This window comes from Neodiprion fabricii, chromosome 7 (assembly GCF_021155785.1).
Source record: "Neodiprion fabricii isolate iyNeoFabr1 chromosome 7, iyNeoFabr1.1, whole genome shotgun sequence".
Lineage (NCBI taxonomy): Eukaryota > Metazoa > Arthropoda > Insecta > Hymenoptera > Diprionidae > Neodiprion > Neodiprion fabricii.
Window position 1 is genome coordinate 14,964,530 of NC_060245.1, and position 24,319 is coordinate 14,988,848.

Sequence of the window (24,319 nt, forward strand, 5' to 3'; positions counted from 1 at the left end):
GAAACAAAATGCGAGTTCGATTCTATATGAGTTATGTGACAATAACTAGCGATGCAGCTGACGACGTGAGGACATGGAATGGACTGTTACATAATTCATATAGAATCGAACTCGCATTTTGTTTCGGACCGAAAATAAGTCAGCCGGAAAATTACGGCATTCGTGCATTTTACTGTACGTACAATATGTACATACAACGACGTCTATCATAAACCCTTCACTCTATAAAGTAAGTAATGCTATCAAATTCAAATGTAACCGTTACCAAGTGATTTGGAGATTATTAGTACCATATCATCCCGCGCTGTCGCCGGTGTTCTTTGTTCACATTTTTTGCTACCACAAAAAATTCATCATTCGTAAATAAATAATCCTTTAGGGAGATAATTCGTTGATGCTGGTCAAAGTGTGATATTGTTTATTGATTTACGATGTTTCGGCCGGGCCCCACCGACCATCTTCAGACTACAAAATTTTTTTTATAAATGCTTAGAAGGATATTCTTATTTGTTTTGACCAGCTTGTTTAGAAACTATATCACTGGACAATAGTTCCTTATATGCGTTGGCATAAAGTCATTTAAATTAATATAAAATATATACAAAAACAACGTGTCAAAGTGACAATTTTAAGGTTTTGTGCACTAGAAATCCAGTGGAATTAATTAAAAATGCATAATATAAGATAGAATTACGAATGAGGAAGTTTGAAACATACATCACAGATGAAAAGGTTAAATTAAAATAAGATCGAACAGTTTTTAACGGATTACTCACAAAATTTGATTTGAAAAAAATCGAACCGCTACGTGGACGTCTCGAACCACCATGACTAGGCTTCGTACTACATTTCAAAACACGAGATCTTCAATTTCAATAGACTACTCAAGGACAAAGAAGATCTGGAATTGCAGAAAGAAACTAGCTCATACAAAAAACCGTAAAGTTTTGTTTCTTAAATGCCGTCAATTAGGAATTATATCAAAATTTTTACAATTTAAAATAAATATTTGGACCATTTGTCGAAGGAAAAAATATTCACTAGAGCCTTACGCAATCTCCAACACAAATCGCTATCTCTTGAAATTAGGAACTATTATCGCCAAGAAGAATTTTTGACTAAGGAACTAAATAACAACATCTCAGCCTTTCTATCAACTAATTTTACCGATGTAGAATACAAAAGATTTAACCTCGACATTGAGAAAGCTGAAAAACTTTTCAAAGCAATTAAATCTGACAATATCAAAAAACTAAACAAATTAAAAATAAGACAAGCTCCAAAAGTGTGTTTTCCTGAGAAATGGCTAGTCAATCTATCAAACATTAATTTACCTGACGATATTAAGGAAACGTTATCTCTGGGTCCAAAACCTGGACTTACATATAAAAATGAAGACTTACCTGTAGATGATATTATAAGTAGCGTCGAATTAGCTCTCATTACTAAAGATGGAAATACGAAAGATAAAGTTAGATCTAACATCACGAGACTCATTGGTAACAGGATTAATGAAAAAAGTTGTGAATTAGAGAATCAAAAAATTGCCAAAGTAAAACAAACTAAAGAGTTCCTTAAAAACCATGATAATCTAGTGATTACAAACGCAGATAAAGGCAATATGATAGTTCTCACGAACAAAGATGACTACAACGAAAAATGTCAAGATATCCTCAATGATACAACAATGTATAAACTTATCTCTTGTGATCCCACCAACAAGGTACAAAAACAAGTCAACGATCAGATAAGCCTATGGCAACAAAAAAAAATAATTCACAGATTCTAATATTGCTAAAAATCTCAAAATTTATAATGCTCTTCCTCGAAAAATGTATTTTCAACCTAAAATTCACAAAATCAATGTACCTCGCAGACCAATTGTTTCTAATGTCAACTCACCTACTTACAAAATGTCAAAATTTTGTTCTAGTGTTCTGTCCAACATTATTGGGAAATCAAAGTATTATATTAAAGAAACATGGTCCGTCATAGAAAAAATTAAAAATACATCTATACCTAAAGACCATATACTGATATTCCTACATGTAAAATCACTATTTACTAACATTCCAACGAAACTAGCAATAGCTATAATTAGTAAAAATTGGCCAAATTTAAAATCACACACTGATATCAACAAAAAAGAGTTCCTGGAAGCCACTAAACTGTGCCTAGCCTCATGTTATTTTGTTTATCAAGATAATTTTTACCAACAGATACATATATGGCGTTGCAATGGGCTCGCCCATTAACCCAGTCGTCGAAAACTCCCTGTCCGTCACAAACATAAAGCCATTCTATGGCCAACGATTTCTACATTGGAGGTTATGCCGAACTTCACTTTCTACCCCTGATATCTCGAAATCTGTCCATTATTACACTTTGTGCCCACGGAGACTTTTGATCAGGAGCTCGAATAGAATAATATATATCAATTTCAGGAAATTTCACCAAGGGCCACTTTCCATAAGAAACGTGCGGGGTCCTTTAGTATTAGAACACGTTGAACAAAAAATTATTGCACAGCTTCCCTTCGGTCTTTCTTTTTACCATCGCTACGTAGATGACATTATAACATGTATACATAAAGATAATTTGAACACCATGGTAAAGAAATTCAACAATTTTCATACTCGCCTAAATAAAGTAATTCTATACTGACACCATAAACCAACTTGGTCTGGGAGGTACATTAACTATCTTTCTGAACATCCAATTAAATATAAAAAATCAGTGGCTTTGCAGGATCGCTGTCTTGAAATATCATATCCTCAATTCCGACAAACATATTTAAAACTTGTCGATAGAACTTTAACAATCAATGGTTATCCTTTAAATTTCATTAATGAGAGTAAAAAATACAGACTAGATAAAATGTATAACTCTATTGACTTGAATAATGACATAACTAGTTCAAAAAAAGACAAAGATAAAATTATCACTTCAATTCCTTACGTTAAAGGCCTATCTAGCAAAATAAAAAAGCTTTTGAATCTGAGGGTATCAACGTCAGTTTTAAAACAAACAATACTACGAATATTCTGTTCTCTCACTTGAAATCTGTAACTCCAAACCTTGATAAAATTAATAAAATTTGCAAAATAGAGTGTAACAAAAGTTATGTTGGACAATCGTCCCAACATTTAAAATATAGGATATCTGGCCATCTATCTAACATAAAATGCCACGGTATAGATGGATGTGCTCTAGCTTCACACATTTTGGAACATGGACATCAATTTGATTTCATAAACACCACAACCTTAACTACCGAACCTCATTGGTATAAACGTAACATTAAGGAAATGATGTATATTTTTAAGAACAAAGATAATACTGTTAATAACCGCAGTGACATTCAGTACCTTAGCCATCTTTACTCAAATATTATGTAAACATTTTCAAAACTTGGCGGGTCATTAGTATGTAAATCAATATCAACGATGAAATCAATATCGACTATATAACCTATCCATCTATCCGCTAGAATCACTTCCGTCCAAAATGTCAATGCTACAGCACCTAGGCTGGGACTGGTTGGCATATTTTGTGAGTAATCCGTTAAAAACTGTTCGATCTTATTTTAATTTAACCTTTTCATCTGTAATCTATGTTTCGAACTTCCTAATATGTAATTCTGTCTTGTATTATGCATTTTTATTTAATTCCACTGGATTTCTAATGCACAAAACCTTAAAATTGTCGCTGTGACACGTTGTTTTTGTATATATTGTATATTATATATTTAAATGGCTTTATGCCAACGCATATAAGGAACTGTTGTCCAGTAACATAATTTCTAAACAAACTAGTCAAAACAAATAAGAATGTCCTTCTAAACATTTATAAAAAAAATTTGTAGCCTGAAGACGGTCGGCGGGGCTTAGCCGAAACATCGTAAATCAATAAACAGTGTCACACTTTGACCAGCATCGACGAATTATCTCCCTATCTACTCCCCTGGTCACGAATCCATCACATAAACAATGTGTTGATTATTGAATAGTCGTGCATTACTTCCCTCTACTAAGTTATGAAAATCTCATGTCCAAATAAAACTTTTCACTAGCGTAAATTTTTTTCGTATTTCTCTAATGCAAGACATCCCACGCAATAATCTTCTGAAGATTTCGTAACATTCACTATCCTCTACCTGCCATGATTGCATTTGGATCGCGCAGCACTTAGCATCTTAATTATCGATGATACTAATTTCTTCCTTCCCTTGTACAAACTGTTACGCATATACAAAGTGTCACTGCATTGACTGCCAAGTCCAAGAAAAAATAGTAACCAACCTGCCCGTCCAATTGGCGCGCGAATAAAATGTCAATAATGCTTCGAGATTTCGAGTTTTCGGCTTCAATAGAACCTAGCTCTTTCAAGATGGATCCCAAATAAACGTCTAACATGCTGTCTGTGTGACAGGAAGTTTTCTGTAAATAAACGACCAGTGTGAAGTTGTCTTCCAAATTTCGAAATTATATATTTGTTGTTTTGCTATCGATTGCACATCATTTGCACATGTATGCATAGACAAAATTTTCGTTTGCACCAGTACGTATTTCTCAAAATTTTCAAATAAAGTTTTGGGGGGCTAACTTTACGATAGCCCTCCAAGTTTCGAATTTTTCTTTTGCTATCGTGTGCACATCGTTTGCATTTGTTTGCACAACCAAAATTTTGGATTGCACAAGCACTCGAACGATGATATTTTCGAATAAAAATTTTAAAGCAGCCCCCCAAGTTTCGAAATTTTGAAATTTCTATTTTGCAATTGGTTGCACAATCAAAATTCCATATCATCTTCAACACTTAGTAGTTATCCAGAAATGGTACATTTGATTTCGTTTCAATTTTAGAGGTAGTGTCGCACAGACCGGGACTCTTGTTCATGTATATTTCATAAAATAAACTGTCATGTAATTTCGGAGATACGATAAATTGTCTATGCAGGGTGAGTTAGTATAAACTCTGAAAATACGAGGATCTTAGTTGATCAATGGTTACCGTCAAAAATGTAAAAAGATTGAAACCTAGATGGGTTACTATATTAAACCTTAAAAAAAAACCGGAAATATATTTTCTTTATTTTTGTAAATGTCGAATGTCGAAATGAAAAAAACGCGAAGATGCACTAAGGTAAAGTACAGAAAACCAAAACATTTAGAATTGCCAGAATTCTACTATATTCTTATTAATTCTGACGAGGCTATATTTATTCTTTCTATACTTTGACCTTCCAACATTTTTACTGTTTTACATTTAGTCTTTCTGCATTTTCAAAATTCTACGAAATAGATTATTGCGGTTGTATCTTCGAGATTTTGATGTTGTGACTTTTTTGTTTTCTAATCTTTCCACATGCTACCTCCACCCCCGCCCCCCAGCAAATCAAACGGCGAATAGGGCTAATGTTCACGAATTTGTCGATACACTCCTTTGATAGTAATGATACAAATAAATGATACTGAAAGGTATCGAATTTGTTATCAAACATCACTTGCTCAAAATGCTCACTAGTTTCTTAAAGAACTTGTGACATAACTTTTGTTTGAGATGAAACACCTTTCAGTTGTTATTTTCGGAAATCGTTAACATCAGTATCTGAATACTTCGTGTTATGGTTGGGGGCATTTGAGTAGTCATATGCCGCCAATGTTGAATCATCAAAACTTCGCTCCTATATTCATATTGTCGGTTGTACCACTTTGATTTGTTATTGTACCTTAGTCCAAAATAATTACAAGGTTTTTCTAAATTTCGAAATTTAAACTTTCTCAATTTTAACGATATTGAACATTGGGAAACGACAGTGTATTCGGAATTACTTGTACTTGTTTGTACAACTTTGATTTCTGATTGTACCTCAATCTAAAAAAAAATTACCCAGCTTTTCAATATTTGAAAATACCATTTTTGTCAGTCTACGATGTATTTTAAATGACAAGATGAAACTAGATTCAAAGCGTTTAAACTCACGTGTACCACTTTTATTTAAGTTATTTAAATTTTTTCTTGTACCGTCATAATACCCAAGTTTTTCAAAGAAACAAAAAAAATTTAAGCTACAGGTTGGGCACTGTGACTAATCGTAAAGCGAAGATAAATTTGGGTTACGAAACGATTTTCAAACTTATAAATTTTCATTAACCAATTCATGTTATCAGTCGTTTCACAGTAATTTTATTCAATAAAAAAATTTTTAATACTCCAAAACCATAAAGTTTGACCAATTTCAGTGCAGTATACACAGGAACAGTGACTCACGCACTGCTAATTTTTCGGCCGAGCCGATTACGTTGGTAATGAAGTCAGCCCGCAGCGCTATCGCTGACCGGTCGTAAAACAGGCACGATCTTCATAAACATAACATAACCTAACAATACAAAATTCAAATGGGTTTGCGGTCGGCCGTTGGTGGCGCTGCGAGCGGACTCCATTGACAAAGTAATCAACCAGGGAACGAATTAGCTGTTTCAGAATCCGTGTTGACATGTATGTGTACGTAGATGAGTACGTTCTTAAATGGCGAATGAAACGAGAATGTAATGAGTACGAGACAATACTTAAACTTGAACTCACAACTTTGTTACTTTGCCGAAACAGCCAGTTTGCTTCAAACTATGTACCATCTCGAAACCGTTAAACTGATTAATTTTGGGCTTTCTCAAATAAACTTACAACACTCTTCTGTACGAAAACGTTCGGTTTTATTCTTAAATCGCTTATCCAGCCCAGTCGATTGTGAATTTAGATTCGACTTAATATTTAGGCTGCAAGATTTGTGACCGTTGCTTCAACTCTAGCCCCGTTTAAACTCGGAGTGCAAATATAAGCAGTGACAGTCACGGCGCTGTGAACTAAAAATGTTGAGTGTCCGTCGCTAATGTCACGTATAAATGTTTACCTGACGTTCAGCTGGTCAGGCTCAAGCAATGGCAAAGTTGAAGTTCTTCACAATAATTTTCAACAAACTAACATTCCAGACTTGAAACTTTTTCAAGTTGAAAAATCTTCAAGTTTTCGACAGCAGTCTTTACAAACAAATTAAATAACGTTACGAATCTTAATCTCCTAAGCATTGTGGGTGTATAGCAATGCCACTGGGCAATTACTACCAATTTCCTCTTATACCGGGAGTTTTCGGCGAAGGGTCCCGATGCAAATAATCTCTCGCCGGTAGATAGGTTACCGAAGTTAGATCTGATATACTCGCATACTTATAACGTGTAAGATACTTCAGTTGCCTATCTGCCGGTGCAAAATCGTTTACGTCAGGACCCTTCACGGGAAACTCTCAGTGTAAGCTATTATTTACTTTTCAATAATCTCATGCTCATTGATTTCATACTTTACGTTTACACATGAATTGAATATTTTAAATGGGATTGTGCAGCATCTAATAAAAAAGGACCCGCTCCTGGTCGAATCAGCCGAAAAGCATCGTCATCTGCAGCAACAGGAACACAGGTATCAACGAAGTCTGATTAAAATTCCAAATCATCAAACTCAACAAATAGGACAACCAGTCAAGTGTTCTATGTTTACGCAGACCGAACAAACTAATAGCTTCACACAAACAGAGCAGAGCGGTTCCAGCTACAACGATCAGCGACAGGTAATATACTTTCGCTGACTATGACATTGTTTGTTTTACAATTGTTTCATGCTGATCACATTAGTCATCAGTGTCAGAGATGAGGAATCCTGTAAGCAATATTTACAACACAAGTCTTCAAGCCCACAACATACACGGACATGGCAAATACTAGGGGGTAAAGTGTGCCCATTTTTGATTGGCCGCTTACGTGCGCAATCGCAGTGTTCTAAAAATAAGTCGCCTAACCTATGAAAGTTACAATTCCAAGCGAGGATAAATAGAATATACAAGTTGTCTGTGGACTCGTTTATACAGTACTGCGCATGATCAATAAGCGGGCCAGTTAAAAGTAGGTACGTTTCGTCACCCTTGCCGGAATGGCTTTATACCGCTCCTCACGAATCATACGAATTTAGACTCTGTCCTGGTATTTTCTATATTCATGGTTTGTGGCGCTCTTACTGCAGCATACCCTCTCCACGTAGAATAGACACCCTTATAGAAAAAAAATACCCGAGAAGATAAATTTACAATCTTATATCGAAGCCAACGATATTGTAATTCATTTTACGTCTAAAGATAGTTAGAATGACGTACTGTGGTTTAAAGCAACACGTTGTGAGTAAAAAATACACAAAATTATACATGCGTGATATGCTTTTAATGTTCCATATCATGCAGTACTGATTCATGCTACATTACTATTCCATTATCCGATATCTTGCTAATTAGAATTAGGCCCGATGCCAATTGATTCGGATGATCGATGTTTAGTTGTATTCTACCTATATATACCGTATTCACGGAGAGAACGACACACCATCGCGCAGGTCGGTGGAGTGGAGGTCGAGTGGGAGAAGAGAAGCGCGGTACTCTGAGCCGTACGCTAAATTATCGTATGTAAGGAACTCAGTATACATTTTAAATTGTGTACATTGAAATCGATAAAATAATTTGAACATTGCGTGGTACTTATTTTACAGATATATTTCTTTACCACTATACAATGACCTTTTTTCCTCGATGACTACTGTTCAAACCTTCGAAATGTTGCGTTAGAATTTGTCTACGCAGCTCTCCTGCTATCTGTAGCCAGGTGCTAGCCAGAAATTGGGACGTTCGGGAAGTATTGTTCTCTCCGTGAACGCAGTATATTATGATCTGTCATATATTTTGTCCTCTGGTATAAAACAGGCTAAACAACGTCATGTAGCGAATTACACATCGTAAGTTGATCAGCAAAGCAATGGAATTTTGCACACATTTTTAGTACTATGAAGTCGAAAGATAAACAGTATTTTCTTGACCGTCAGATCGTACATCATTGCAATTAACAGCGGATTTTGGAGCCTTATTCTGAAATTTTATGACCAGTGTTACAGCAAAATGGTGACAGAGCTCAATGTTTTCGGGTTGAGTAATATTTTGACCCCGATTTTTACATGACATAACCTCTATAATCTGAAAACGAACCAAGCAAATAAAGACATATGTGTTGAACCAACTCATCAGTTTATTCTACGGACTGATGAGAAATCGTTTATAGGATAAGGTCATTACTGAATTCTGACATTCTAGAACATTCACAGGATGAAAAATTTCAAGTTGTAGCTATGGAAAATTTTATAGCGGTCATCTAAAAAAGTTCGATCATGTTTGCAAAAACATTTTGTTATCCGACGAATAATGATAATGTTTTTCAGTACTCCCTGAGATATCCATAGTATACCTGCGGCAACCTCATAGAGTTGCCTTTCTCAAAAATATTTGTGGTCAATTTTGATGTGTTCTACAGAAACCATTGAAACAAATTAAGCTCATAGTTCTCAGTCGATACACAGCTCCGATCCAATGTCCGTATGTGAGAATGTATAATATATGTAGAAATTCGTGACCTTTGCTGATTTAAGTAATCGGGATAATTCGTCGCGTTAGGTCATTTCAGAATTAATTTATTCAAACGACGTTTCGGTAGAGCTACAGCCTACCAAAGAGTATGTATAATGTGCGTCCGGCCTTGTATCTACCTCACTGCTCGATCTGAGACAATACAATGGTAATGTTGAGTCAGTCGCTGGTCCACTTCAACAGGACTTTAAAAAGATGTTCTTTATAATATTATTTACACTATAATTGAATTTTTTCAAGCATATTATAATGTATACGATTGTTCATGAAAACTTCGGCAATGGTACAACACAATCCGAACTTACTTTGAAATATTTCTTTTGCAGAACTTGTAGCTCATCAACGATAATTGTAATTTGTCAAGATTTGTTTCTACGTAAAGAAAATTTCATTACGATGAAAAGGAAAGAGTCAGTCAGTCCGACAAACTTCTGCGATGATCTCGAAAACGGCTAGATGAAAAATCTAAAACTGACAGGATTTGGCAACCAAATGAAAAAGTATTGTAAAAAAAAAATATTTTTTTTGAACAACAAAAAGTATATATTTTTTTAAATACATAAACAAACTCGGAAAAACATAATTATTCATTTAGAAAAAGTAATATAGAGGCAAAAGTATAGGTTTGTCGCTAAAAGATTGAAAATAGATTCATTTCCTGTAGAACCGGAAGTTCAAATTAACCCTTTGCACTCAAGGCCCTTTTCGCTCGGGCGAACCAGCAACACCAGACGATTTTCCACATATATGAATCACCCCGTCAAGACTAGTGGTGATCGAGAACCGCCTCTCGAGTGCAAAGGGTTAAACGAGACGTGGCAATTTTTGATGCCCATCATTTGCTTCTAAAATCCTGTGAGATTCCGATTTTTTCATTGAGCCGTTTTTGAGATCATCGTGGAAGTTCATCGGGCAGACCGCCAGACCAACCTTCAGACTGATATTTCTTTGAAAATCTGCACTACGGATTCTAGTGGTTCGAACACTTAAAGATTCGTTAAAATTAGAAAAAGTGATTTTTGACCAACACTTATCTTATATCACCAAAGATGACGAAAATTAATACAGTATTCTCTCCGAATAGGGCAGTTTCTCCTAATCCTTGCTCGAGTGCATCTCCTGTTGCTTTCTCTTTTCGAGTCTGGACGATTACCTCTGTATAATCTATTCAAGCTATGGAACTCGAGCAGACCTGAGGAAGAATTTGATGCAAGTTTCATGTAAATCAGTCCACTGGTTCTGGAGTTTATCAATAACAAACTGACACACAGACAAAGGATTTTATACATTGATATAGCGATAGAATCAGAATCACATTAAATACCTTAAGTTATTTTACTGACAAATAATTGTGATAACCCTGACGTTGAAATTTGCACATCAGGGAATGCAAGTAATTTTACATCTTTTTTCTCAGTCCAAATCATTTTTGTTGTATGAATAAATGAAAATACAAGTAACATTGAAACGAATTAATACTTTTCGTGAGTTCAATACGAAAGAGATCGAACTTTGATAATACAGTAGACCTCGATTATCCATACCAATCGGGACCTGGCCTAGTTCGTATAATAGAACAGTAATGTTAGGTGACACGATTTTCAGCACAAAAAAATATCCGAAAAAATATGTTATACTATATATCAACTATACATTCAACTGAGTTTTCCTGGAGTCAAATTAAACTACTGGTATGAATGAGTATGCGAGACCACTTATCCGCTGACAGGCAAATCAAGCTTGAACACGTTTGACCAAACGCTTAGTTTGCAACATTGTAATTGCGCGCGGTCTTTCGACGTGCATATAAATCTCAGAATTTCGTGCCGCGTTTCAAATAGATACATATGTACCATGTAATAAAATAGCAAAAACGCACGCGCAATAACAAAAAATATAAATAAATAAACCCGAAGTTCGAATAATAGAGGGTTCTCGTTTTGTTCCATATTTTACACTTACCAACAATCAAGAAAAACAAAAAACGGTTACCTCAAAAACAAAACGTAATTGATGCGAATGACCCGCGGTCCTATTCAGAGGTGCAGCTGGCGGTCTGGTCTTTTCGTGTCTGACCTATACGCTCATTGCGCAAATCGTGTGGCGCGGCCCTTGTGACTAAATTGCAAACTTAGCGGATGCTCGAGGTCTCGAGGTTCGTTAGCTCGTGAATCCCGAATCCTCAGTGTTATTTATTAAAATCGCTAAAAAATTCGAAAATCATGACTGCACGAAACCGATAAACCGGCCTTGCAGTCACAGGTAGTTGTTAATATCGTGCGATCTTCGTTAAGCTAAAAAAAAATTGATTATTTTTCCTACCATACCTCAAAAAGCAACACACTGTACATAAAAAAAATATAAAGTACTTTATTACTTTGAAACCACAAACAAAATCACCAAAAAAAACTTATCTTCTTAATGAAGAATAACATTATGCTATTGCTATAGTATTAATAGCATATATCATGCTTCTTTGTAATCCAAAGAATAAACATTCATTCATTAGTGCAACAGACAAGTCGAATTGTGATACATCTAGAACCTACGTTTAAAATACGTATTCCTTTAGAATCCGTATTTTTTCTGTACATTCTTATCCATCCCGTATATTTGTTTAAACAAGTTTGAATGTTTATACAAATACACGATTAACTGTAAAAATTCATTATTTAGTTTTGTTTACATCAAATCTTAATATAATACAATTTTGGTTCCATTATAAATACCTTTATTTTTACGTCGTACGGGGAATTATTTACCCTAATTTGCGGTACCACTTTTCCGTTAACGACTCGTTGACCATCTGAATTTATGATTTCTTGTACATTTGTGACGTGGTAACTCTCAAATAGTTTTTTTCCTATACTTACTTGAAAAATTTCGTGAAGACATTATGCCAGATACATAATCTGGCACACAGATCCAGAATGATAGCCTCATTAATTTCATTATTTAGTCGATCTACTTACCTTTCCATATGGATTTTCCACGAAAAAAATCGAGATCGATACTTTGCAAGCTACATTCTACGTAAGTCAAGCTCACTTTCGTAATACCATTCGTAATTTAATTGAATAATCATACCAGAGCCTATTACATAACCGAAAATCCCAGTCAGCTGCGCATCTAAACGTTGTCGCCATTCGCCCGAGAGACGGCGCAACGGTCGACGAATTACGATAGTTTAGATTACGCAGTGAGCGTATTGGTAGTGGGAAGTAATTTCCAAGAATCATATTCCCTTCACCGCCATCGAGCGGCCCTATTCGGAGGGAACACTGTACACAATATTTGCAAAAGTCATAAAAACTAATTTGGCATTAGCCAAAAATTTTTGAGATATTCGGTTCACAAAATGGTTTTATTGACTTTTTGTCACGTTTACAATCGCGAAGAACTGATCATTCAGTTTATTGTCAAAATGTTGATGTGCTTTTAGAATATAACTTATCCAGATTACATTGTCAATGCCACTTTAAGGTTAGGCTAAATTAACTCGGCCCCTTCAGCCTGCGATTTCGACAGCCAGTCTGACATACCAATGCTCATGACAGGAAGTAAGAGAGTAGGAGACAAAACTCAAGCCTGTGTGTCAGCAAAAATTGGGACCATTTTTGGCGCAAAGTTAGTAGTACCGATTTCCTCCACTCATCGCATTCGTGTTCTTCGGTTATTCGAAATATTTAAACCAGGCCAGCCCCTTGGCACTGGCCTGCTTTTCCTATACGATAAATGCAAACGCATTTTGTCTCGGAATCTGCAGTTCTTGAAATCGCCACCAGCAGCGCTGGCTGTTCTGTGTGAATCTTCGATATAAAGCGAGGAGCGAGGCAGGTCAACATGACCTCGGCCACCCCTTAAACCATGGAGACTAGAGTAAAGGAGTGGACACAGCGTGCTTCTGAAATGTACACGAAATCCCGGCCTAAAACGGCGGCGCTGCGATCAAAAAAATCGTAGTCATATACAGGGTGTCCCAATTTAAAGTATGCATTACGTTTTCAGCCGAACTAACGTTTCATTTGGAAAATGTGTCCTACAAAAGTTGTTCGGTTCAGAGGGGGACACAGAAAGATTTTTTTTTTTTGGTCCAGCATCATAATTGGTGATGCTGTGGAGGATGCACTAGTTTTTTTTAAATGGAATCATGCATTTTTCTTTCAACTAAAATATTCTTTATTCAAAAATCTACAATCTTCTCAGAACACGTTTTTTTCTAAACGAATAGTTCTTCTATATAATAGAATAGCTTTTGGAAGAAGTTGACTTGGATACAAGAGCACGAATGTGGTTCTAACAAGATGGAGCACCTCTTCATTATCACCGAATTGTGAGGAATTATCTGCAAGTTACCTACGGTGGTAATTGGATCGGTCGAGGAGGTCCAGTTGAGTGGCCACCAAGATCGCCGGATCTCACATCACCTGATTTTTTCCTATGGGGATTCCTTAAAGATGTTGTTTACCGGGAGCCTCCAACGACTAGGGCTGACATGATGAATAGAATTACTAATGCGTGCAGAGCCATTCCAAAGGCAATCCTTTTGAAAACGGTGCAGAGCTTCGAAAAGCGAATGGGAGCATGTATTGCTCTTGATGGTGGTATTTTTGAACATCTGTAGTCACCCCACTGATGCTCCGACATATCACACATATCACAGAGAAAGTTTGGAGTAATGAAATATTTGTTTTTTTGTTCTATCTCACGAACTATTCATTTAGAAAAAAAACATGTTCTGAGAATATTGTAGATTTTTGAATAAAGAATATTTTAGTTGAAAGAAAAATGCATGATTCCATTTAAAAAAAACTAGTGCATCCTCCACAGCATCACCAATTATGATGCTGGACCAAAAAAAAAAATCTTTCTGTGTCCCCCTCTGAACCGAACAACTTTTGTAGGACACATTTTCCAATTGAAACGTTAGTTCGGCTGAAAACGTAATGCATACTTTAAATTGGGACACCCTGTATATATATTTAGATCAGACACACTGTTACTACTTATTTCCTAACCCCAATGTGGCAAAATTCGTGCAGTGTTTATGTTTACATGTGTAAAACTTTTTGTTATTATAATGTGCAGTGTTAATTAATTTATTATGTTTATTAAAATGGGTGTATCAGATTTCGTTGAATAAAAATAAGCTGAAACATTAGCGAATGAAATTACCTTACTCAGATAAGAAAACGTCGAATCGTACGATGAAAACTCGAAATTGAATTGTTGATAGAGATTGTGACACAAATCACAACTGTTCTTACACGAAAAGCACGGCACAAAATACTTGACACAAGCACTGATAAAACCAAAATAGTCTCCTTAACCTCCAATATACTATCATTTAGGTGCGTCACTTTTCATTCTACTGCGCAAGCGCGGATCGGTCACTAATTTTATTACTATATTTACGAACTTTTCAACCCATGCGATGCTAGTGGCAGAGCGGAGAACTAATCGGAGGACGGTTTTTTGAGGACGCCGTTACTACTTATTCTCCTATGCTGTGTCCACTCCATTACTCTAGTCTCCATGCCTTAAACACTCCGACTGCTCCGATTATTGTGCTCATCGTGCTGTTATTGTTGTGACGTCGGTGCAACATATATATACGAGAAGTTCTTATAGAATAGCTAGCGCCACAGTGCGGCAAGCACATTTCGCGTGCCACTTTTATCTACCAGTGTCAGGGGACTGAACCAGACAGATGTCAGCAACTGGTCAACACTCGATAATCATAATATTTGAACAACCAACAAACACGGACGCAATGCGTGGTAAAAATCGTTACTACTAACATTGTGCTGAAATCTGGCCAAACTTTGTATTCTGGAGTTGCGTCTACTTCTCTCTTACTTTGTGGCTCACGATTACGACTCGCGATCTTGTGACGCAACTAGGGGAGTATTCCGAAATATACTTCCAGTATTGCCGACCGTGACGTCACGCAGTCAACTGCGAACTGCATACCGTTTTTATTTCGAGTTGCCAGTTGCAGTAAAATCGGAACGCTACTGTACAACTTCACCGAGGACTCGGACATCTCTCAAGTACCTCATGTCCCGAACCGCAGTAGTCACAGTCAATAACGTCACAAATTTCATGACGTCACTGACTGGTGGCAGTAAGCTGTCGCGCGATTTCGGAACGCGGTTGCCAGTACTTGCAGTACTGCAAGTATATCTCAGAATACACCCTAGGTAATAGCTGTGCTTTGGCTATGTTCAATCGAATTGATCATGGTCGAATCTCGATCCTGTATCGCCGTAGTCTCGCTTGACAGCCAAATAGTGACGTGCGTCCAACGCGGCCCCATAGACTCGTAGGGATAGACTGTACACTCTGTGCACCGAGCTGAAGTCATACATACAAAGAGACCAACAGCCACAAGCATTCCCTCTCACTCTAAATCAGTGACTTGGCGGAGGACACACATAGCTTATAGAGACCGAGCTCGAGTATGAGTGGCTAAATTTATCCCTATCGGCAGGACTTGCACTAACGTTGACGAGTGTTCTGGTGGTTATTTGTCATAATTTTTCCGAAAAAAACAAATATTCGGACCCAGAAAATGCCTCCTTCTAGGGAAAGAAAAGACAAGGCTAATTTTTGCACTATTAGTTGTTGTAACAGTTAGAGAAATATCGAATAAACCGTTATTTACTGTCTCTAGCGACAGGGTCATTCAAAACGATTCGTTAATTTTTAAGCTATTGATTATGTCATATAGAAAGGAACTAAGACGTTCACGGGTTTTTATTACAGGAATCGTTCAATGGGTTATAAAAGAAGAAAAAACCGCGGAGTGCTATTAAATTAGAGGGTGGAAATTGAAGATAGAGGTGAAAAGGCACCTCTTTTGGTTTTTTCAATATATCTCGTAAACAAAGCAAAATTTCGATACATTGTGTACAAAACTTTTTGCAGAGAATTAAATTTCCTATCGGATTAGTATTTTTGAAATATTAAAAAAAAAAATTTCCATGCCAAAACAGTCGAAACAAACTTCAAAAAAGCCGAAATTTCGATTTTTTTTGAGTATTATTGCTTTTCCGCCTGTATCTTTTTTTTGGGTTGAGATAGGTATAGGCATTGCTGAAGATAAAAAAAAAAGTAGATTAAATTTCCTTCAAAATGCTCGGCTGAAATATTTTTTTGAATATAAATTGACCGAGATGTGGCTATTTGAACCTGGCTTTTTTTCGCATTTCATCCCTCTTGTACGAATATTGTTTTCGTTCGCGTTTTATTGAAAAAAATAGTGTTTTACTCAACTAAAACAGGTTTTTTTTTACGTTTATTATGTAGAAATACATGACAATTACAACAAATGTTTGGAACAATGATGCTACTACATTTCAACAATAATATTATCGAACTGGATATCGATATCATCATCTATATCTTCAATAATGTCGTCTTCTGCAATATCAGCTTCTTGTACATTGTCACAATTACTCCCCATGCATTCTTTACAAAAAATAGAACAGGTAATTTGCAATTTTCTACAACCACAGTTACCATGGCAACCTGTAGTGCAACCACAAGCAACTGTTTTAAGCAAAATCATCGTTTTTCATCGTTTCTTTTCATACTAGCAGCAGTGACAGTTGCAATACTCTGCGCTTTCAGCACTCTATTTGCTTCACTTAATATATTTTTATCACAGAAAAAACACTTTTCCACTGCATAATATAATTTCTACGACTGAGCTCAACGAACACGAGAAATATACTGGCAAGCAAACGCTCGAAATGCGGAAGTGCTTAGGATGACTCATCGTATCTTTGTCGCTCCTGTATGTATACTCTTCCCCTCTTATTTTGGAGCAGATGTTTTGAAAGGATCACAAAACGGGTATACGGGTATACAATATAAGTGTGTAGGAAAGTAACGGTTGTGTACTGAAATCATGGCCTTTACTGATCTCTAACGGAAACGAAATTCATTTCAAATAAGAGTTTGTGTAGATGTATTACAAATTGTTTAAAGTATTGTTTGAATATTGATCATTGTTCTAAACATTTGTTGTAATTGTCATGTATTCCTACATAATAAACATAAAAAACCCTTATTAGTTGAGTAAAACAATAATTTTTTCAATAAAACGCGAACGAAAACAATATTCGTACAAGAGGGATGAAATGCGAAAAAAAGCCAGGTTCAAATGGCCACATCTCGGTCAATTTTTATCCAAAAAAATATTTCAACCGAGCATTTTAAAGGAAATTTAATCTACTTTTTTTTATCTTCAGCAATGACTATACCTATCTCAGCCCAAAACAAAGATACAGGCGGAAAAGCAAAAAAACTCAAAAAATCGAAATTTCGACTTTTTTTTCAAGTTTGTTTCGACTGTTTTGACATGGAAATTTTTTTTTGTTTACGAGATATATTGCAAAAACCAAAAGGAGTGCCTTTTCACCCCTATCTTCAATTTCCACCCTCTAATTTAATAGCACCCCGCGGTTTTTTCTTCTTTTATAACCCATTAAACGATTCCCGCAATAAAAACGCGTGAACGTCTTAGTTCCTTATTGCCCTGTTTTTTAAGACATAATCAATAGCCTATTTGTGCTATGACGTAGCCACGGAAGCTTATGATTGGCTGAGTCATTGGCGTAGACAGGGGAAAATACCCGTCGATTCGGACAATTTCGGCCGATTCGGCGCTGTCGTTAGTTTCCCGCACGGCCTTTATACAAACAGCAGAGTAACACGCAATGCTTCAGAATAGGATCCACGGTCTTACATATAGGTCTCGCAACTCTGGTGGTGGGGGTAGGCTAGAAGTGACTCAGATATTGAATCAATTTGTAGTTTGCGGTTTCGGCACTGCGTCGCTACTATCTAGTAGGGCTGAGTTACAGAACCTCAAATTTCGTTATTTTTACGGGTTAGGCTGTAGCGCGCTTGCGCCAACAGAGAGAAATTTTATCTATCTCTGTCGTTCACAGGTGACACGGGTGACCCTACTAGATTACAGCGACTCTTGCGGCCAATCTAAGAATTATTGAAAGCGGACTCAAAAAGTGAGTCACCCCCACCACCAGAGTTGCAAGACCTGTATGAAAGACCGTAATAGGATCCTTGGGCCGGATTCTGAACATCACGTGAGATCGTGTTAGTGAGTTCTACGGTTTTCCGCTCTCCATACTATTATTATAGTCGATGGTTAATGAACATCACGGTCGGTACCAGCCCCCTGACACTCACCACTGCTCGTATACTAAAAAATTGTACGCGTATTGTCCCCGTTTTTAGTTCCTCTACGTGGCGCTAGTAAACTTTTGACACGCTCGCTGAATGCGCGCAAGCTTTTCAGACAACTACTAGCGCCACTAGTGGTGAAGATTGGCGGCAGAATTGAGGGACATTTTGCGAACCACTTTTAGCAGCGTGTGTCAGGGGGCTGGTCGGTACAGAGCAGCCGCCTGACACTCGCCACTGCTCGCATTTAAAAAATTGTACGCGTTTTGTCCCCGTTTTTTAGTTTCTCTACGTGGCGCTAGTAGACTTCTGACACGCTCGCTGACCGCGCGCAAGCTTGTCAGACAACTACTAATGCCACTCGTGGTGGAAATTGGCGGCAGAATCGACGGACAGTTTGCGAACTACTTTTAGCAGCGTGTGTCAGGGGGCTGGTACACAGCCTATCGATGTCAAATATTATTACGAAGCGGCACATGCTGTTGATAGAGGGCGATAGCTAAGAAAGGAGAGAAAAATAGGTGTTAGTTCTGACGTTTGTTTGTATTAACCATACATAACCTCTTATTCCTTCTCAAAAGGTTGGGTGTTGAGTATACTGTATACTTCTTTTTTGAGAGTTATTTTTCGGATAATTAGTCTATTATATATTGCGTGCTCAACGCGAGGTTACGTTAGAAACCGGCACCATAGGCAAAAAAAAATAATAGAAAAAACACGGGATGCTAGTGGGTGGGCAATTACCACGAGCAGATATAGAACGATTTATTAGCCGCTAGATGGCACAGACCGCAAGTTTCTGAAATGAGCCATACACTATTCAGGAAAGAAAAGATTGACATCACACTCCAAATTTCCGTTTCCACAAAGACGAACGCGAACTCACTTGATGTTCAGAATCCGGCCCCTTATTCGACAACCGATTGCAAAACATTACCACCTGAATAGAGCAGTGTGATAAAGTAACCAAAGATTAGTGGAACTTTTGAGTTTCCCCCACATTTCTTGGTCGCGCAAATTATTCACAGCGCATTCTCGAGATGGAAAAATAAACAAATTGCCATTGTTTGTTATTATTATAATCAGTGTTACTGCGCTTACTAGTCAATTACTTTTGCAACATTTATTTTTGTTGCTGTGGTATAGAGTGTCATAAGTTCTCAAATAGAAAAGTAGTTGCCTCGCTATATAAAAGTATACCCGTCCAGCAGCTGCTCCCTACTCTCTCGATCTAGCGACAGAGAGAGGACCACTGCAGTACTAGTTCAGTCCTTCGGTCTCAGCTTCAGGAGCCATGTAAGAGCGTGCAATCTATCTATAAAACTATGCCTGGACTTGGATGAAAAGGTGTAGCATGCACGAAGATAGTACATAACCTAAAACATTGAACTATCTCGCTAGGAAACAAGTGATCAAATCTTATAATAATGCTTCTGGAAAAATAAGGATGCAAACACATGCCACGTCAGGTCGGCAGATGGCTCACTTCCGAACTTCTTTTCCGATTTAGTTCCATGTTTCATTTTTCCTTACGTTGCATAAAAAAATATTTGATCAAAAACAATGTGAAACAGTAAGAGAATCTTTGCGTCAAAGACTACATTCGAATTCAATATGTCGATGCAGCTTTGCCCATGCATCCTGAAAATATTCCTCTATACGTATAACTAGGTTTGCATAAACAAAATCCAAAAATGTAAAAATATTTAAGTAAAACAAAATGAGAATTTTTTTGTGCAGCAAGCCACGATGTTTGACCCTCAACAAATTCAACAACAGCAAGCTCCACAAGGTCAGCAGTCTCAGCAGCAGCAACAATCACAGCAAATGTACGTGACAGGGGCAGAGAAAAAAGAAGATAAGCCATCAGCTACATCAGAGTTCCCATTTTACTATAACGTGAATATGCTGCAGAAAGTTCAAACAAATGCAGTTAGCACTATCGGTGCGATCACAACTGATGACAAAGGGTGTTATCGGTTTGACGTTCAGCCTGTTGGTTATAATACATTATTGAATCAAATGAGTATAGCGGCAGCAACGAACGCTACGTTCAAATGTGACATTTGTGGTCTAGTTTTTGGACATATGAGTTTACTGAATCATCACAAAAGAATCCACAACACAACTCCGAGCAACCTCCAACAACAACCACAGCAAGTTGTTCAGACACCAACAACAGTTACTGTGGCTAGTACACAGGATCGGCCTTACACGTGTGACGTATGTGGAGCCTGTTTTGCCCTTCCTGGAGAATTAAAGAGCCACAAAACAAATATGCATCAAAAACCTAAGGTGCAAATTTGTGAAGATTGCGGTAGTGATGAGCCTTGTGAACACCATCCTACAAAAGTAAAGAAAAGTAAGTTTTTTTTCACAATTAATCGTAGCAATTGGATTTTAAACTGTTTATTTACATGACATCAATCAATTTATCAAATTCAAATGTACTGAAAAATGTGCGAAACTGATATCTTTTGGCTTATAATTTCGCACAAGCCATTTATGATACTTAGTCTATTGAGCTTAGAATGTCCCGACTGAGCATTTCTGGACCTCAGAAGTGATCAAAATTTGACATTCCAAGTGTACTATATCCAGATACAGAGGTTTGAGACCTAAATTAAAGTGGCTTTGAAAATATTTTTCAAAATGAAAGAACGGTTTTTGAAAGAATTCTTCCATTTTAATAATTATTAATTCAATGGAACTTTTCTTAAACACTATAGTTTTAATAAATTGAAGAGTATAAACAAAAAAACAATATAACTGTAGAAAAATATTTGCTGATAGAAAAATTTACTAATATTGTAACTCATACTATTACATAAATTCTAACAGCTGTTATCTGTCTGTATGTTCGGTAATCACTCGAGATCTACTGAAATAATACAAATGAAGTATTTTTCTGTAGACAGCTTGATAATTCGGGTTAATGATAGGCTATGCACTTTTACGGTAAATACTCAGGGTTCCTACGAACAGGAAAAACCTAGAAAACTGGCAAAACTCAGGGGATTTTTTACAGCGAGGAAAAGTCAGGTAAAACTCAGAGTATTTTGAAAATAAGACTGCAGTTTTGAGTCTGTCGAAGAAGTAGACTCGCTCATACAAACTACTATCGATCTTAGAAAAAAAAAATTGCACTTAAAATTTTGTTTCGTCACATCACTTCATACATTCTATGTATATCCTATTATAGAATCTTGGTGATCGGTCAATTAAGTAAACGTATTTTTAATTAACGTTTCGACCCGGATATGGGCCCTCCTCAGAACGATTTATTTATTTAACTGTCAAGAACAACAAAAAAATCTTTTTTAATAATACTAGAAATACAATCAGACATTAAATATTGTAGAAGTAATACTGTTAGGGCTATTATATATTATTGGTTAGTGAGAACAATTTGATTAATTGAAAAAAGAAAGGCTTAGAGTGGTATTTACCTTTTTTTAAAAGTAAGCGGACTAAGATGCAGTCGAATTCACAATTTACAATTTGTGGAGACAATGTTCTTTGAGTGACGGTAGTCATTGTCACTCTTCTAGTTATTTTACACGTAGGAGTTAAGGGTTGGAAGTCATTAATTAAAAAGATTAAAGAACTATGTTTCTTCACAGTCTATATGTCATTGTATTAAAAAGTTTTGAAGAACGTCTTTTTAGTAAAATTAGTTTGCAAAGTGTCCAAGAAGTGGAGCTAGGCTCTTTATGACTATGTTCCCCATGTCTAGCAAAAATTATTATTGGTTGAACCGATTGGGTCAACAGGTGACTAGCGACTGATGGGAGAAACAAATATGATCCTTAGTGAAGGTGAACTTAATATAAACAATTATATAGAAAAACAGAAAAATGTTTTGTGAAAAAAATTATGTAGAAAAACTATGCTATGGGGACAAAAATTTATGTATCTAGTTAAGGTTAAACAATATTTGTTGTGTGGGCAGAGATTAGAGGTTTGTAAATATTACTTAAATGTTCAACATCTTGTCTAAGATTAACCGAATTGGTGTGTCCTACAATGTTGCACATTACTAGTAATAGTCTTTTATAATAATTGGGTTCTTCACAAAGGATGTTTGTATTGTCGTAGTTAAAAGTATGTTCTTTATTGATCATATGTTTTGTTAGAGCGGTGTGACGTTCTTCAATCTCATGTACATTGCGTTGATGTTCTTTGATTCTGGTGTTAAGGTGGCGGCCAGTTTGTCCGATATAAACTTGGTTGCAATCATTGCAAGGTATTTTATACACAACATTGGATCGTTTGCCTGTGGGGATCCTATCTTTTCCCGTGTCAAAGACTAATTATAAATCTTTTGAATTTTTTCCAACAAACTTGACATTATGTTTGGTAAATAGACGGTTCAATGACTCAAAGAGACCAGATACATATGGGAATATATGTAGTAGCAGGTCTATTGTTATCGTCTGCGGGAGCAGAGTCAATATTATCGTCAGGTAAGTTGTTGATGTAGGAGCGTCTCTTATTTATATGTTTGTGCAATAGGCAATGAGGATAATCATTCCATCTTAGTATATTGTATATGAGTGACAGATTTTTTACGTGGAATTCTGTACTTGAAAGTTTGATGGCTCGGTCAACTAGGTTAATGATGGTGCCTATTTTGTAGGACATTGGGTGGTGAGAATTGAAATTCAAATATCTTTGAGACCAGGTTTTTTTGTGGAACCAATCTGTTTTGATATTATTGTTGTTGTGTATCAACGATACATCTAAGAAATTGATGGCGTTATTTTCTTCTATTCCAATAGTAAATTGTAATCGTGGATGATATCGGTTAAAAATATTAAGAGCATAATCTATTTTTTCTTTAGGAACAGCAGTAAGAATATCATCAACATATCGAAAGTAGAACGGTAAATCAAAATCAAGATTGGTAATGCAAGACCTTTCCAAGTCTTCCATGACAAGGTCTGACAAGATTGGAGAGAGAGGAGATCCCATGGGCAACCCGAATTGTTGTGCATACGTTTCATTGTTAAATTTGAATATTGCAGAATCAAAACATATTTTTAAAGCTTTATCAAGTTCAGTAAGAGGAATTGGGATCTTATTTTCAAGAGAAGCCCAACGGTTGTTTACTGCGCGCAATGCAAGATCTGTCGGAACGTTGGTAAAAAGAGATATTACATCTAGCGATATTAAAGTATAGTTGTCTGGAATAATCAATGTTTTTATTGTGTCAACTAAGAAAAAGCTATCTTTAACTCTAGAGGTGGGAGGTGTGATATTAGTGGTGAGCCATGAATTAATTATCTTGGATAAGGCATAAGTCGGGCTATTGACAAATGAGACAATAATTCTTAATGGGACTTCATCTTTGTGAATTTTAGGTAGCCCATATGCACGTGGGGGGACACTATTGTAGGTAGAAATGCTTCTGTGTAAGTTTTTGTTTATTAATTTTGAGTTAAACCAATTGAACGTGAGTTTGTTCACCCTAGTTTGTAGGGAGTTGCACAGGTCGTATTTAGCAATTCTGTAGGTGTTAGTGTCCGAAAGCTGTTGCCTCATTTTGTTATTGTAAGTATCTCTATGCATAGCTACAGACGTATTGCCTTT

At 36.5% G+C, this 24,319-nt stretch overlaps 1 protein-coding gene across 12 annotated transcripts in view; it reads left to right on the plus strand.

Annotated features, from left to right (window-relative positions):
- The window catches only part of LOC124186317 (zinc finger protein OZF-like), a 79,842-nt gene that overhangs the window by 25,456 nt on the left and 30,067 nt on the right, over window positions 1-24,319 (plus strand). For 7 of the 12 annotated variants that reach the window (XR_006871625.1, XM_046577909.1, XM_046577908.1 and 4 more), the window contains 2 exons: window positions 7,403-7,624; window positions 20,468-21,089. Coding sequence is in view for 11 of the 12 variants with exons in the window: in XM_046577909.1 (XP_046433865.1) it covers window positions 7,403-7,624; window positions 20,468-21,089 (844 nt within the window). In the remaining variant the exon portion in view is untranslated. Of the gene's footprint in view, window positions 1-3,501; window positions 3,553-7,402; window positions 7,625-20,467; window positions 21,090-24,319 lie in introns of those variants that run through there. The other 5 variants (XM_046577916.1, XM_046577915.1, XM_046577919.1 and 2 more) reach the window with 3 other exon arrangements.